The sequence below is a fragment of the Balaenoptera physalus genome (assembly GCF_965194825.1).
Source record: "Balaenoptera physalus genome assembly, chromosome: 19".
Classification (NCBI taxonomy): domain Eukaryota; kingdom Metazoa; phylum Chordata; class Mammalia; order Artiodactyla; family Balaenopteridae; genus Balaenoptera; species Balaenoptera physalus.
In genome coordinates, this window is record NC_138900.1 from 1,459,445 (window position 1) to 1,473,762 (window position 14,318).

The 14,318-nt window shown below is 45.4% G+C and overlaps 1 protein-coding gene across 4 annotated transcripts; it reads left to right on the top strand.

The window, feature by feature from the left end:
- The first annotated feature begins 856 nt into the window (after positions 1-856).
- On the top strand, positions 857-11,518 carry LOC309648150 (uncharacterized protein). 4 transcript variants are annotated; one of them, XM_082436451.1, is made up of 4 exons: positions 857-4,095; positions 4,202-4,320; positions 5,433-5,559; positions 7,499-11,518. In XM_082436451.1, the coding sequence occupies exons 3-4, from the start codon at positions 5,526-5,528 to the stop codon at positions 9,319-9,321; spliced, it is 1,857 nt and encodes a 618-aa protein (XP_082292577.1). In that variant the 5' UTR covers positions 857-4,095; positions 4,202-4,320; positions 5,433-5,525; the 3' UTR covers positions 9,322-11,518. The 4 variants fall into 4 exon arrangements, with proteins under 4 accessions (XP_082292577.1, XP_082292574.1, XP_082292576.1 ...); XM_082436448.1 differs by lacking the exon at positions 4,202-4,320; XM_082436450.1 differs by lacking the exon at positions 857-4,095 and having other exon boundaries at positions 4,102-4,320.
- The last annotated feature ends 2,800 nt before the right edge of the window (positions 11,519-14,318 follow it).

Below are 14,318 nucleotides of genomic sequence, written 5' to 3' on the forward strand. Positions count from 1 at the left end.
CAGTATTTTATAACAATTTCCGAACACATTTTTGCATTTTCCATGTATCTCCGTTGTTGGTGGACATCTTGATTACATTCTTGTCTTATTCTATACAAAGTGAAGTTCTTTTTTATGGTCAGTTTATTGACAATTCTGTAAATGTTCAGCTTGTACTAAATATAAACATGCTGTATCTGTATGCAGATGTCTCTGTCAGGCCAGATTTATCAATATTGGTGTGTGAATCCACTAGAACTTTAACGATTTTATATTGGCTGTTTCTACTAATTACTGAATGGCTGCTATAAAAATGCCTCATATATTCATGGATTTATATCTTTATCCTTATTATTCTGAAATTGTTACTTCATGTAATTCGAGTCAGTCTTTTAATTAAATATACAGTTTAAAGTATCTTATCTTCTTGGTAATGTTTTTTCCCTTAAAATTAAATTTTTTCTGATATAAACACACGTTTCACGTGTTTTCATATGTTAATTTTTAAATAATTATAACAAGTATATTTTCCAAAACATGTTTTATATATATTCTGCAATGTTATACTTTAGAGAGTCTTTTTTTTTTTTTTTTTTTTTTTTATTTTTTGACTGTGTTGGGTCTTCGTTTCTGTGCCAGGGCTTCCTCTAGTTGCGGCAAGCGGGGGCCACTCCTCATCGCGGTGCACGGGCCTCTCACTATCGTGGCCTCTCTTGTTGCGGAGCACAGGCTCCAGACGTGCAGGCTCAGTAGTTGTGGCTCACGGGCCTAGTTGCTCCGCGGCATGTGGGATCTTCCCAGACCAGGGGTCGAACCCGTGTTCCCTGCATTAGCAGGCAGATTCTCAACCACTGCGCCACCAGGGAAGCCCTTAGAGAGTCTTTTGTATCCATTCTATTGTTGGATATTTTTAAAAAATAAATTTATTTATTTATTTATAGCTGTGTTGGGTCTTCGCTTCTGCGCGAGGACTTTCTCTAGCTGCGGCGAGCGGGGGCCACTCTTCATTGCGGTGCGTGGGTCTCTCACTATCGCGGCCTCTCTTGTTGCGTAGCACAAGCTCCAGACCCGCAGGCTCAGCAGTTGTGGCTCACGGGCTTAGCTGCTCCACGGTATGTGGGAATCCTCCCAGACCAGGGCCCGAACCTGTGTCCCCTGCACCGGCAGGCAGACTCTCAACCACTGCGCCACCAGGGAAGCCCTGGATATTTTTAATATCAAAAATTGCTGACTGCTAATGTAAGCATTTACTTCATACTCATTTCATGTGATAGCTGATATAGTTGTGTTTAAATACATCTTCTGTGGGTGTGCTTTTCTTTGTCTCAGTTGATCTATACACTTCTTTTTTTAAAGTTTCTATTGAATATTTCTTTACATTTCAATTTTTCCTTCTTCAGATTTGCACGGTATATATTCTGATTCTGTTTATTAGTGTTTAAGCTGAAAAATGACAATGTACTTATTTAACACGGAGTGTAGCATTATTAACATCTTTGATCTTTTTCTGGAAAATATAAGAGATTTAAACATTAATTTGCTCATCTCAGCTTATGTGCTATTGAGGATATGCAAGGTAATTCCATCATTCTGTCTCCAAAAAGGAAATATTAATGTTTTATACAGATAATGAGTGGTTGTATTCATACACAAATGCACCCCTCTCCCAGATTCTCATTCCTTTTATCATCGCAGACCACTCGCCTGGGATCACTTTCTTCCAACCTTAAACATAGTTTTTAAAGTATTCGTTTTGGCTGTTTTTTTCATTAAATTTCTCACCTTTGGTCTCAAATAGTCATATTTTACTTGCTTTCTTCAAGGATGCATTTGTTGCGTATAGAAACCTGATGGCGGTTATTTCTTCCAACGGTTTCATTATGTCCTTCCACTGTGTCCCTGACACATAACTTTATACTGAGTGTGAGTGGAGGTATATGTATGTTGCAGAAGACATCACGTAGAGATACTAACTTTGCAATGTAGTCAGTGAATGGATAGAGTTTTGGATATCACGTCAGTGAGGGTATAAAAGTGTAGAATGTAAAAACAACAAACACACACACACAAAATATAAATAAATAAATAAATAAAAAGAGTGTAGAATGTAGAGAATGAATAATAAAGTGGGCATCTGGTGATCAAATCAATGAATTGTGCTAGAAAGTCACTAGGTGTTCACCAATACTGTTTTCTCCTTCTGGACACCGAAGAGGACAGGCATGTCCCAGCTTCCCTTACTTAATTTGGGACCATGCAAATGAATTTTGGCCAACTGAAATGGGCAGGAGTGATCGTGTAAAATATTTCTTTGATTTATCTTCTCATTTATGCTCCTTCTTGTGGTTGCCTCTTTGGGCCTCACTGGTTCCAGTTTTCACACCTCCCCAGGAGTTATTGATTGCTCCTTTGGGAGCTGCAGGTCCAGGTGATGGGAAGATAATGTCTTCATGAGGAGGAGGACCATACCTGGTGACCCTGAGGCACTAGATATCAGGTTGGGCCATCTCATGATCATGCATTTATACCTGGATTTCCCTGCTCTCAGAGTTCAACGGGAAGGCAGGAGGAGTTTGAGTCTTTGTTCTTGTGAATTAGATATGAATTATGGCGTCATCTTATGAAATAAACCATGATATGAAACTATATTAATTCCACTGTCCACTTAAACCTAAGGACAATTAGTCTTGATAGTTCTACGTTTTGAATAATATGTCCTGTAAAAATGTATCACTTTGACAATAGAGTTACCTGTAGTTTATGAAAACTTCCTGCAGCTAAAGTTAAAAAAAAAAAAATGAAACTAAAGGTATACAGGTGTGCTTTATGCAAAAATTTTAACCATTGCCTATAATGCTACTTGCTGACTCAGGGAGTGATTGTATTTTATATTTTAAAAAACATGATCAATGATTCTGCAAAGAGGAGCCTCTGATATCCTCCTATAGCTGTATGTGTGAGAACCTTGTGGAGATGATGAATAACAATAATAGCTTGTGTGTATTTAGCACCAGGTCTTGTGGTAAGCACTTTTCATTTCACTTCCCATGAGGTAGGCTGTAGTATTTTCCCATTTTAGTTGAACTTTGGGGGAGGGAAGTGGTCATGACTTTTAATGAAAGTTCCACCCGCGGTGGTTTGTGTCAGAAGGTGTAGGTTGGATCCGAGAACTTGCATTTTTAGTAAGTTCACAGTGATGCTGACCCAATTTGGGTATGACCGAATTAGAAGAACATTTCATATTTTTAAACGAAGACTGCACGAGAGAGGGATATTCACTGTTCAGTTTAAATCTCAGTCCCCAAAACTCAAGAGAGGTGAAGCAGTTCTCCCAGGATGAAAGAATGCTCCACCTGCTGGAGACGGTGGAGGACGCGGTGTTATCACAGGTGACCACGGAAATCTGGACGCGTCGCCTTTAAGAGGAGCTCTGGCCCTCCGCGACCAAATTCCTCCCCGACCTTTCTCCCTCCACCTGCCTCTGCACCGCTGTCGGCGAGAGCCAGAAAGGGTCCCGTTACCTGGTTGGATGGAGGACACAAACTCCTTTACCCATAAGTCTGTGCCTGGCGCATCCGCGCTGCGCCAATGACAGCCCGGAAAATGGGCGTTTCCTCCCGCCCTTGCCGGCAGGGGCGGGACTTCCGGCGTCGCGGCCGTGACGTCTTCTGCTTGCGCCAGGACTGTCTAGAGTGGCTGTGGAGGTTGGCTGGGAGGCTTGGCTGTGGTCCGCCTTCCATGCGGCTCTTCGGAAGCGAACAGGGAAGGACAGTAGAAAGGATAGGACCTCCCTCCGCGTCGTTGTTAGGCTCCATGGTCCCTGTCGTGGGACGGGCCGCCTTGCGCGGAGGTGTCAGTCGGGGCTGCGCTCTTCCCGAGGCCTTCGCACCCGCCCTCCGTCCTTGTCCGCTTCCGGAGGCGGCACCCTGAGCCTGAGCGCCTTTTTACAAGGGGGAGCCTGGGGCTCGGAGTGCGACAGTCATCCCGAGGCCACTCCGCTCAGTGTGGGGTGGGGGTTCGGCTGCTCCCGCAGAGCCCGCTCCAGTCGCCAGCTTCTCGACCCGATTCTTCTCAGAGGATCCCATGGCGGCCGTGGCGCTTATGGACCGGGCTCAGGTGAGTGGAGGGTCCCTCAAGCCGTCACCGCTTCAGGTGTAGGGGATGGTGTGTTCTAGGGTTTTCAGCACTTCGCCTTCATCGCTCCCTTCTCTTGAGTATAAAGGCGGTGAAGGGCGGTCCTTGACGGTGGATATGTGGCGAGGTTCCCATTCCCAGTGTTGATGGGGTGAGGCGTGAAATGGTTTCCAAGGCCCAGGAGCCAACTGGTACAAACACTTGGAGGTGAGAATGAATTAGGAGTGTTCAGGAAACCGCAGGTCTCTGTTATGTTTGGTGAGAATAGAGAGCAGGCAGTCAGGGATCAGGCCTGGAATGGCAGCCTGAGGAGCTGGGCCTCTTTTCTGTTGGTGGCGGGAGCTATGGAAGGTTTGTAACAGAGAAGGGAGGTGATCTGACATCGGTGTTAACAGGCTTCCTCTTGTAGCAGAGTGGAAAGATTGGGGAAGCCTGAGGGTGGGCAGGGAGACCAGGATGGAGTCTACAGCAATAGTCCAGGTGAGTTTTGTTGGCGGGAGGACCAGAGTGGTGGCAGTGGGGGTTAGAGAGGTGTATGGATTTTGTATATGTTTTTAAACTAGGGTCGTTGGATATTTTCTGATGAGACATAGTGAGATTCTGGGACTCTTCACCTGTCCCTCCCCCCTGCACTTGAGTCTGGGTGCTTTAAAGGAGGGGTCCTTTCTAGCCCAGCATCCTAAATCTAGATCGAGAGTTATATGAAGAGGTTCCTGCTTCTGGCAGCCAATAGGATGAGGACTGGAAGGGTGTATTAGACCCAGGAACAGCATGTGTAAATGCTTGGAGGTAAGGTTGAGTTGGGAGTCCTTAGGCACCTGGGTGGCAGTGATGCCTGTCATAAAGACATATGAGTACTTCCTGGATACTGTATGCAGAGTGGCTTCAGGAGTGGGGGTTGCCTTGGAGGTGCATATGGTGTGGATCAGAAGGTTGTCAGTGTTAATGCGGTGTAGTCCCGATATGACAAAGGTGTGGTTCAGAGTGACGTACATGTTGGGAGGAGTGTGGACTGATGGCCTCAAAGTTGTGTCTGGGTGGCATGTTCTGGAGGATGCCAGCAGGAGAGTGTTTGGTGCCCCTCATACGAGACCCATAGCTTATATAATATATTAATATATCTGCTCAGTTGCCTGGTTCTGTTCTGGGCTGCACACAGCGATCAGAGGGACAGGAGAGAGCAGGCAATAGTGGTATTAAGGCCTAGTTTCGCCTCTGAATTGGGCAGCTGGGGAGGATAGGGACCAGGGGGTGGGTAGGTTAATGGGTAGACTGGGGAGTCCTGTTGTCTGTGAGCTCAACTGTCCCCTTCGTGGCAGGGCTGTGTGACCTTCGAGGATGCATTTGTGTACTTCTCCTGGGAGGAGTGGGAGCTCCTTGAGGAATCTCAGAGACTCCTGTACCGTGACGTGATGCTGGAGAACTTTGCACTTGTGGCCTCTCTGGGTAAGTCCCTGTTTCAGTAATCTATTGGTACATGGCAAATTACTCCAAAAGTTAGTGACTTAAAACAATTAAAATGCGTTATGTAACTTTCAGTGTAACAGTAACCTTTCTCGTCACAGCTTATCTGGGTGCTTTTGGCTCAGGGTCTCTCATGAGGTTTCAGTCAAGCTGTCAGCCAAACCTGTGTTCTCATCTGAAGGCCATTCTCAGGAAGAATCCACTTACAAACTCACTCATGTTTTGTGTTTCCAAGGTGTAGTTTCTTGCAGCTTGTTGAACTGTGAGCGTTAGTTCCTCACTGGCTGTTGGTCAGAGGCCTCCCTCGGTTCCTTGTCATGGTGGCCTTTCTGTAGTGCACCTCATAACGTGGAAGGTGCCTTCTCTGAGCAAGTGCGCAAGAGAGAATGTTCAGGATGATGGCTGGTCTTTTTCTACCCTGATCTGGAGAAAATGATCCCGTAATTTTTGCCCTATTCTGTTCCTTAGAAATGGGTCAATCAGTCCACCCTATGGTCAAGGGAAGCAGCCTACACAGGGGCAGGAATACTGGGAGGTAGGCATTCTTGGGGGCCATCGGAGAAGCTGCCTTCCACAGGCCCTTATGCCCGCTCCAGTGTCCTTGGGGTTTGCTTTTTCCCCACTTCCTTTGGGGCAGCTCTTTCAGTCCAGCCAGATCAGTGACTCTTCTCCTTCCCTTCTTTGGTTCCCAGAGTAGGTGCTTTGGGTGCCAAGGCTGGGCCGTGTGTGGTGTCCCCTCCCTTGCTGAGCAGTCCCGACACCTATGCCCAAAGCCTTTCAGGATCGGGTTAGGAGTTCAGGGCTCTTTCAGTCTGCTTCACAGATTCTGCCTGGCTTGGGCACTTCCAGATCCATAATGCTTCTGTGTCCATGTTCTGCCCCCATCCTCTGGCTGAGATTTCCTGGGGCATGACTATGCCAGGAATTGTAGGTACTGACATGGTCACTGCTTGTGGAAGGCACAGGGATGTTCCGCCAAATCATCCTTCGGGTTTTTTTGTTTTGTTTTGTTTTGTTCTTTTTTTTGTGGGATGGGTCTGTCTAGACCCCTCATCTGCTCTGGTTTGTTTTGTTTTTTCTTGGAGTAGAGTTGATTCATAATGTTGTGTTAGTTTCCCCTATGTTTTTTTTTTTTACAACTTCCATCTTCTGGATCCCATGTAGTTGCCCAGGTGGAGAGGGGCAGGAAGCCCCGGGTGCCTGACAGGGAGCCCTGACTCCAGCCACAGTGAGAGAGGCCAGAGAGGGCCTGGCCCTGCCGCATGGGAGCTGAAAGAGAGCCATCTTAGGGCTGGGTTCACATCGTACTGTCAACCTGCTTTGTGTTCACCAGTGTTTTCTTGCCAAGGCACATAGCAGTACCACACTTCTTGCTTTCCTTCCCCATTCTTGGCACTTGACGTTTCTCTTCTGTCTTCCATCCCTTGGCTGTTTCCCCACCTCTCTGGCCTCCATGTCTCTCACTCATTCTCCTCTTCTCCGTCCGCAGTGCTCTGCAACATTGGCTACTGTAATGTGTCATGAGTTGTGCACATATCCATATGTAGTCTTTAAGAACCAGCTAGTTACTTGCAATCAGATTTTCCTGGGCTTGGACACAGCCTTCTGCACAGAGGTCACCTGACACCAGCCGCTGAGGCCATGCTGAAACCCTTTTGTAGAGGAGTAAGTTGGAGACCTCACCTCTACTTCTGGTACTGTCCACCATCATTGTGTCTTAACCAAGCGTTAGAGTTCCTCCGTACTGTGATGTTTAGAGGCCCAGGACTGAAATGGGCCCTTCCTCACCCTGATCCTGGCTCCCTCATCCTGCCAAAAGCCAGTGGACTCATTCATTGGTGTGTCACACATACATATGTGATGGAGTTGCTGCTTCCCACCAAAGTCAACATGTCCTTCACTAGCATTTCTTTGCTTTCAGGTTGTTGGTGTGAATCAGACAATGAGGAGTCCCCTTCTGAGCAGAGCGTTTTTGTAGGAGTCTCAGAGGTCAGGACTCCTGAGTCATGTCCATTTATCCAGAAAGCCCACCCATGTGAGATATGTGACCCACTCTTGAAAGACATTTTGCGCCTGGCTGAACACCAGGGATCATGCCCTGCACAGAAACGGTACACATGTGACCCCTGTGGGCGAGGATTCCTGTTCAGTGAAAACTTTTATCAGCATCAGAAGCAATGTAGTGGGAAGAATCCCGTCAGAAGGGATGATGATGGGGCCTCACTTGTGAAGAGCTGTGCTGTCCACATGTTAGGGAGACCTTTTACTTGCAGGGAGGAAGGGATGGACTTGCCGGATAGCTCTGGCCTCTTCCAGCACCGAAGTACTCACAGTGGAATGAGTCCATGCAGAAGGGCTGAGTTCGTGGAGCCTTTTCCACAAAGCTCCAGACTCGGGCGACACCAAGGAGACCATGATGAACTGATGCTTCTCAATTGCAGTGACAATGGAAAAGCCTTCCTGAACACCTTCACTCTCCTTGACAACCAGATAACTCAGGCTGAATTGCGAGCTTTTAGGTGCCTACCATGTGGAAATCTGTCCAAGGAGAAATCGGCTCTTATTCATCACAATAAAATTCATAGTGGAGAAATATCATATGTGTGTAAGGAGTGTGGAAAGGCCTTCATTCACCTGTCTCACCTAAAAACCCACCAGAAATTTCACACTGGAAAACGACAGTATACATGCAGTGAATGTGGAAAAGCTTACAGCAGAAGCTCCCACCTTGTTCAGCACCAGAGAATTCACACCGGAGAAAGGCCTTATGAGTGCAGCGAATGTGGAAAAGCCTTTAGCCGCAAAAACACACTTGTTCAGCACCAGAGAGTTCACACTGGAGAAAGGTCTTATGACTGCAGTGAATGTGGAAAAGCCTACAGCAGAAGCTCCCACCTTGTGCAGCACCAGAGAATTCACACTGGAGAAAGGCCTTATGAGTGCAGTGAATGTGGGAAATTCTTTAGCCAAAGCTCTCACCTTATTGAGCACTGGAGAATTCACACTGGGGCAAGGCCTTACGAGTGCATAGAATGTGGAAAATTCTTTAGCCATAACTCCAGCCTCATTAAACATAGGAGAGTCCACACAGGAACAAGGTCTTATGTGTGTGGCAAATGTGGGAAGGCTTTTGGCTGCAAAGACACACTTGTTCAGCACCAGATAATTCACACTGGAGCAAGGCCTTATGAGTGCAGCGAGTGTGGAAAGGCCTTCAGCCGTAAAGACACGCTTGTACAGCACCGGAAAATCCACACCGGAGAAAGGCCTCATGAGTGCAGCGAATGTGGAAAATTCTTTAGCCATAGCTACAACCTCATTGTGCATCAGAGAATTCACACTGGAGCAAAGCCTTATGAGTGCAGTGAATGTGGGAAATGCTTTAGCCACAACTCCAGCCTCACTTTACACCAGAGGGTTCACAGTGGAGCAAGGCCTTATGTGTGTAGTGAATGTGGGAAAGCCTACATTAGTAGCTCCCACCTTGTTCAGCACAAGAAAGTACACACTGGAGCGAGGCCTTATGAGTGCAGTGAATGTGGGAAATTCTTTAGCCGCAATTCTAGCCTCATCCTTCACCAGAGGGTTCACACTGGAGAGAAGCCTTACGTGTGCAGTGAATGTGGGAAAGCCTATAGCAGAAGCTCCCATCTTGTTCGGCACCAGAAAGTTCACACTGGCGAAGGGCCTCATGAATGCTACATCTTTGGTGGCCCTTTAGCTGCATCTGTTACACTTGTTTAGCAGCCAGAAAGTTCACACTAGAGAAAGGCCTTATGAATGCAGAAAATGTGCTGTATCCTTTTTCAAGGTATTAGGACTCACACCAGAGAAGAGCTCTGTGAGTGCCCTTTGTGAGGGAGCCAGCAGGTCAGCCTTGTACAATCGTACATCCACCCCGGGGAGATTCCTGACAAGTACCACGTAGGTGAGAAGCTCTCATGAGGTGCATTGCACTTCCTCAACTGTCCAGGGCTCTTGTCAGTTATATCACTGCCAGTGCCTGTGGTGGAAGCCATCTCATTGCTGTGAAGTTTACACGGTGTCTGTCAGTTACTCCAATATGCTCAGGAAAGGTGGACCCCTGTGCTGTCTCTCCTGATCCCTTGAGGGTATTGTGAATGTTCTGAGTGTATTGAAGATCCTCATTTCCTTCCCCATGACGGGGTTCTGAGTGACCATGATCTATCTCTGGCTGAAAGGATCTGAACAGGAATCTGCTGGTGATTACCAGACAAGATTTCCCTTCTTCCTTGACAATGTTGACTGTAACATGATAGCTGTGACTTATTTATCCTGCTTTCAAGTCACCCAACTTTGGAACTCCCTGCCCCATGCTACTCTGGTTTGTGCAGTGATAAAGGCCTGCTGTGGCAGTTTTTACTCTTGGGAGGTCAGTTCACTGTGTCTAATGGATTGAGAATAAATTGGGTTTCGCCAGCCTGAAGGGAGGAACACCTTTTGTTGGCACCAACTTTATGTGCCTCAGAAGGAACAGTAGGGTGGCAGAGAACACCTCTCAGTCTAGTTTCGCCTAGTTTGCATTGTTGCCCAAGGCTTGCTAGAAAAGACTGAAGAGCTTTGGGCACCTAATCCTGTGGCCTAGAAGTCAGGATTTCCTGTGAGCCCAGAGTTCATTCTGAGGAGGGCACAGTTGGTGTGGAAATCTCCAGTGCTTGTGGAAGCAACATGAATTGGGTCCTTTGTTTCTAGGGAATGTCCCATATTCCCCAGCACTTTTGAGGGATTTCTGTCTCCTGGACCTGTACAGGAGCCAGTCCCTGATGTCCAGAATCCCATAGGCAAGTATCATTGACTTGGAAGGCTTTAGTCTTTTAGGGCAACATGGGAATCATAGTTGGTACAGAAACCCTGAGATAATGGAGTGGGGATGACTGTGGCTAGTGAGAGGATGTGTGCCTATTCTAACGGAGGCATCTGTAAATGTCCATGTGATTTTGGCTGTATGGCATGAACGGTACAGAAATTCTAAGGACCTTCAGACATCTGAGTCTCCTGTGGCCAACGCACTGTCACAGTAAATAAAGGTTTGCAGATTTCTGTACGTCCCTCGGCTGTTGATGTTATGGCCATCACAGGCACAGGTAGGAACCCCAGCACTGACAAAAGGGAGATCCAGGGATCGGGCTTCTCTGACCCAGCCAACATTCCTAGTGACAGTAGTTGATGTGGACTTCATTGCTCTCCAGTTTTTGCTGATATTGAGGCAGGGCTTATCTCCCTAAATTGTGGGGAGAGGGATATGGTAGAACCAGAACAGTTGCCAGATGTGACTTTCCAAGAGGAATAGTAAATATGGATTTTTATGGGGAACATTTAGTTCTTAACATCTTTATTGAGGTATTGTGACATGAAATAAAATGAATATATGTAAAGTGTAAAGCGTGTTATGTTTCACCATGTGTGTATATACTGATGAGACCACACAATCAAGATAATGGAGATATCCCACACAACCTAAATATTCCTTGTGTCCCTTTATAATCCTTTCCTTCCAGTCCTTTCTAACCCCCTTTCTCACAATTCACAAGTAATAGCAAGCACTTTCTAGAATTTCATATAAACAGAATCATATGGTATATGCTTTCTGGGGAGTGGGACTCTGGCATTTTTCACTAACTATTTTGAGATTAATCCATCTTGTTGCATGTATCAATTGTTTGTATTGTTGAGAATTATTCCATTGTATAGATATACCACATTTGTTTTTTATCTATTCACCTGTTAGTGGATGTTTGGGTTTCCAATTTTTGACTGTTACAAATAAAGCTCCTATGAAGATTCGTGTATAAGTTATTACTGAATAACATTCCATTGTATGGCTATATCAGTTTGTTTATCCATTCACTGACTGAGGGACATCTTGATTGCTTCCAAGTTTTAGCACTTATCAATAAACCTGCATTATGCATTGTGTGTAGGTTTTGTGTGGGTATAAGTTTTCAATTCGTTTGGGTTCAAGCCAAGGAGCATGATTTACTGGGTCATATAGTAAGAGTATGTTTAGTTTTGTAAGAAACACTCTTCCAAAGTGGCTCTCATTCTGCACTCCCACCAGCAGTGGGTGAGTGTTCCTGTTGCTCCATATCCTCGTCAGCATTTGATGTTGTCAGTGTTTTGGATTTTTGCCATTCACATAGGTGTGTAGTAATAGTATATTGTTGTTGCTTTCATTTGCAATTCCCTAATGATATATGATGAATGTCTTCATATTCTTTTTTTTAAAATAAGTCTTTGATGGCTAGCTTTTTTTTTTTTTTTTTTTTTGGCTGCATCAGGTCTTAGTTGCGGCACGTGGAATCTTTTCTGGTGGTGCGCAGGTTCTTCGCTGTGGTGCATGGGCTGCTCTCTAGTTGTGACGTGTGGGTTTTCTCTGTCTAGTTGTGGCATGTGGGCTCCAGGGTGCGTGGGCTCTGTAGTTTGAAGCACGGGGGCTCTCTTGTTGAAGTGCGTGAGCTCAGTTGTTGTGGCGTGCAGGCTTAGTTGCCCCGCGGCATGTGGGATCTTAGTTCCCTGACCAGGGATCAAACCCATGTCCCCTGCATCGGAAGGCAGATTCTTTATCACTGGACCACCAGGGAAGTCCCTCTTCATATTCTTTTAACAGTGTCTTTTGCAGAGCAGAAATTTTAAATTTTAGTCAAGTCCAGATTACTAACTTTTCCTTTCATGGATTGTGTTTTTGGTGTTGTATCTAAAAAGTGATTGCCAAACCCAAGGTAACTTACATCGTCTCCTGTGTTATCTTTGAGGTGTTTTATAGTTTTGAGAAAATATTTGTAAAAGGTATAAGATGTGTGTCTGGATCACTTTTTTTTTGGCTGTGCTGCACGGTTTGCGGGATCTTATTTCCCCTACCAGATATCAAACCCATGCCCCCTGCAGTGGAAACAGGGAGCCCTAACCACTGGACCACCAGGGAATTCCCTGGATCACTTTTTTATTGTTTGTTTATTTATTTTATAAACAGAATACATAATTTATTACCTATTTTACTATCTCTTAGCATTTTTTTTGTTTAATTAATTTTATTTTGGCTCGCTGGGTCTTCACTGTGGCGTGCAGGCTTCTCTAGTTGCAGTGCGCAGGCTCAATTGCAGTATGTGGGATCTTAGTTCCCCTACTGGGACCGCTGCATTGGGAGCATGGAGTCTTTTTTTTTTTTTTTAATAAATTTATTTATTTATTTATTTATTTTTTTGTCTGTGTTGGGTCTTCATTGCTGCGTGCAGGCTTTCTCTAGTTGTGGCGAACAGGGGCTACTCTTCATTGCGGTGTGGGGGCTTCTCATTGTGGTGGTTTCTCTTGTTGTGGAGCACAGGCTCTAGGCGCACTGGCTTCAGTAGCTGTGGCACACGGGCTCAGTAGTTATGATTCACGGGCTCTAGAGCGCAGGCTCAGTAGTTACGGCGCACGGGCTTAGTTGCACCGTGGCATGTGGGATCTTCTCGGACCAGGGCTCGACCCCGTATCCCCTGCATTGGCAGGCGGATTCTTAACCACTGCGCCACCAGGGAAGTCCCTGGGAACGTGGAGTCTTAACCACTGGACCACCAGGGAAGTCCCTGGATCACTTTTTAAAGCCCATTTGTTGAAAAGACTTCCATCTCCATTCCTTTTCCTTTGTTCCCTTTTCAAAGACCACTTGAATGTATTTGTGTGGATCTATTTCTACACTCTCCATTCCAGTTTTTTCTATTTATTGAGATAATAATCGTGTGGCTGTGGGGGGGGGTCTTATTGTCTTTTATTTTATTATATGGTTTATTCCATTAATTGATATTCAAATGTTAAGCCAACCTTGCATTTCCTGGGACAAATCCCCCAGATCATGTTGTATAATCCTTTGTGTATGTTGGCAAGGCAGTTTTCTGATATTTTGTTAATGTATTTTACATCTATATAGATGAATGATAATGGGTTTGTAGATTTGGGTTTTTTTAAAAAATATTTAATTAATTTATTTATTTGGTTGCACCGGGTCTTAGTTGCGGCAGGCAGGCTCCTTAGTTGTGGCATGTGAACTCTTAGTTGCGGCATGCATGTGGGATCTAGTTCCCTGACCAGGGATCGAACCTGGGCTCCCTGCATTGGGGGCGCGGAGTCTTAACCACTGCGCCACCAGGGAAGTTCCCACATTAATTTTTATATGTAGCATTTTTATCTTCATCTGGTTCAAAATATTTATGTTTTTAAAATTTCTCTTGTAATTTCTCCTTTTACCCAGAGGATAATTAGCAGTGTGTAGTTTAGTAAGTCTCTTTCTAGTAAATTTACAGGGATGGTATCACAGAGCAGGAGGAATGCTTGTGATTTTTCAGTCAATGGTCCAAGTGTTACTGTTGAAATGGGGGAAATCTGTGAGTTATTTGAAATAACTTGGTTTTTCTTCATAAGATGGGAGACTCTTTTTTCCAGTTTCTCTTCTATTTACAGTATTTACAAGTGTCCTTTTCAATAGGTGGTTGGTTGGGACGTGGGCCCCGTAGCCCCTGCTGATCTGCAGGGACACATGTTTTCTTCAGATCCTGTCTTGTAAATATGAGCTGCCAGGTTTTGTAGTTCAAAAGGGGCTAATTATTCTTTTTCTAAAATTTTATTATTTATTTATTTTATTTATTGTTGGCTGCGTCAGGTCTTCAGTTGTGGCACGCGCGGGATCTTCGTTGAGGCGTGCGGGCTCAGTAGTTTTGGCGTGCAGGCTTAGTTGCCCCATGGCA

Excerpts from the sequence above, each read along its gene's own strand:
- LOC309648150 (XM_082436448.1), top strand. The coding sequence starts at position 4,063 with ATGGCGGCCGTGGCGCTTATGGACCGGGCTCAG. Across the intron at positions 4,096-5,432 it reads CGCTTATGGACCGGGCTCAG|GGCTGTGTGACCTTCGAGGA; the intron begins GTGAGTGGAGGG and ends CCTTCGTGGCAG. Across the intron at positions 5,560-7,498 it reads TGCACTTGTGGCCTCTCTGG|GTTGTTGGTGTGAATCAGAC; the intron begins GTAAGTCCCTGT and ends CTTTGCTTTCAG.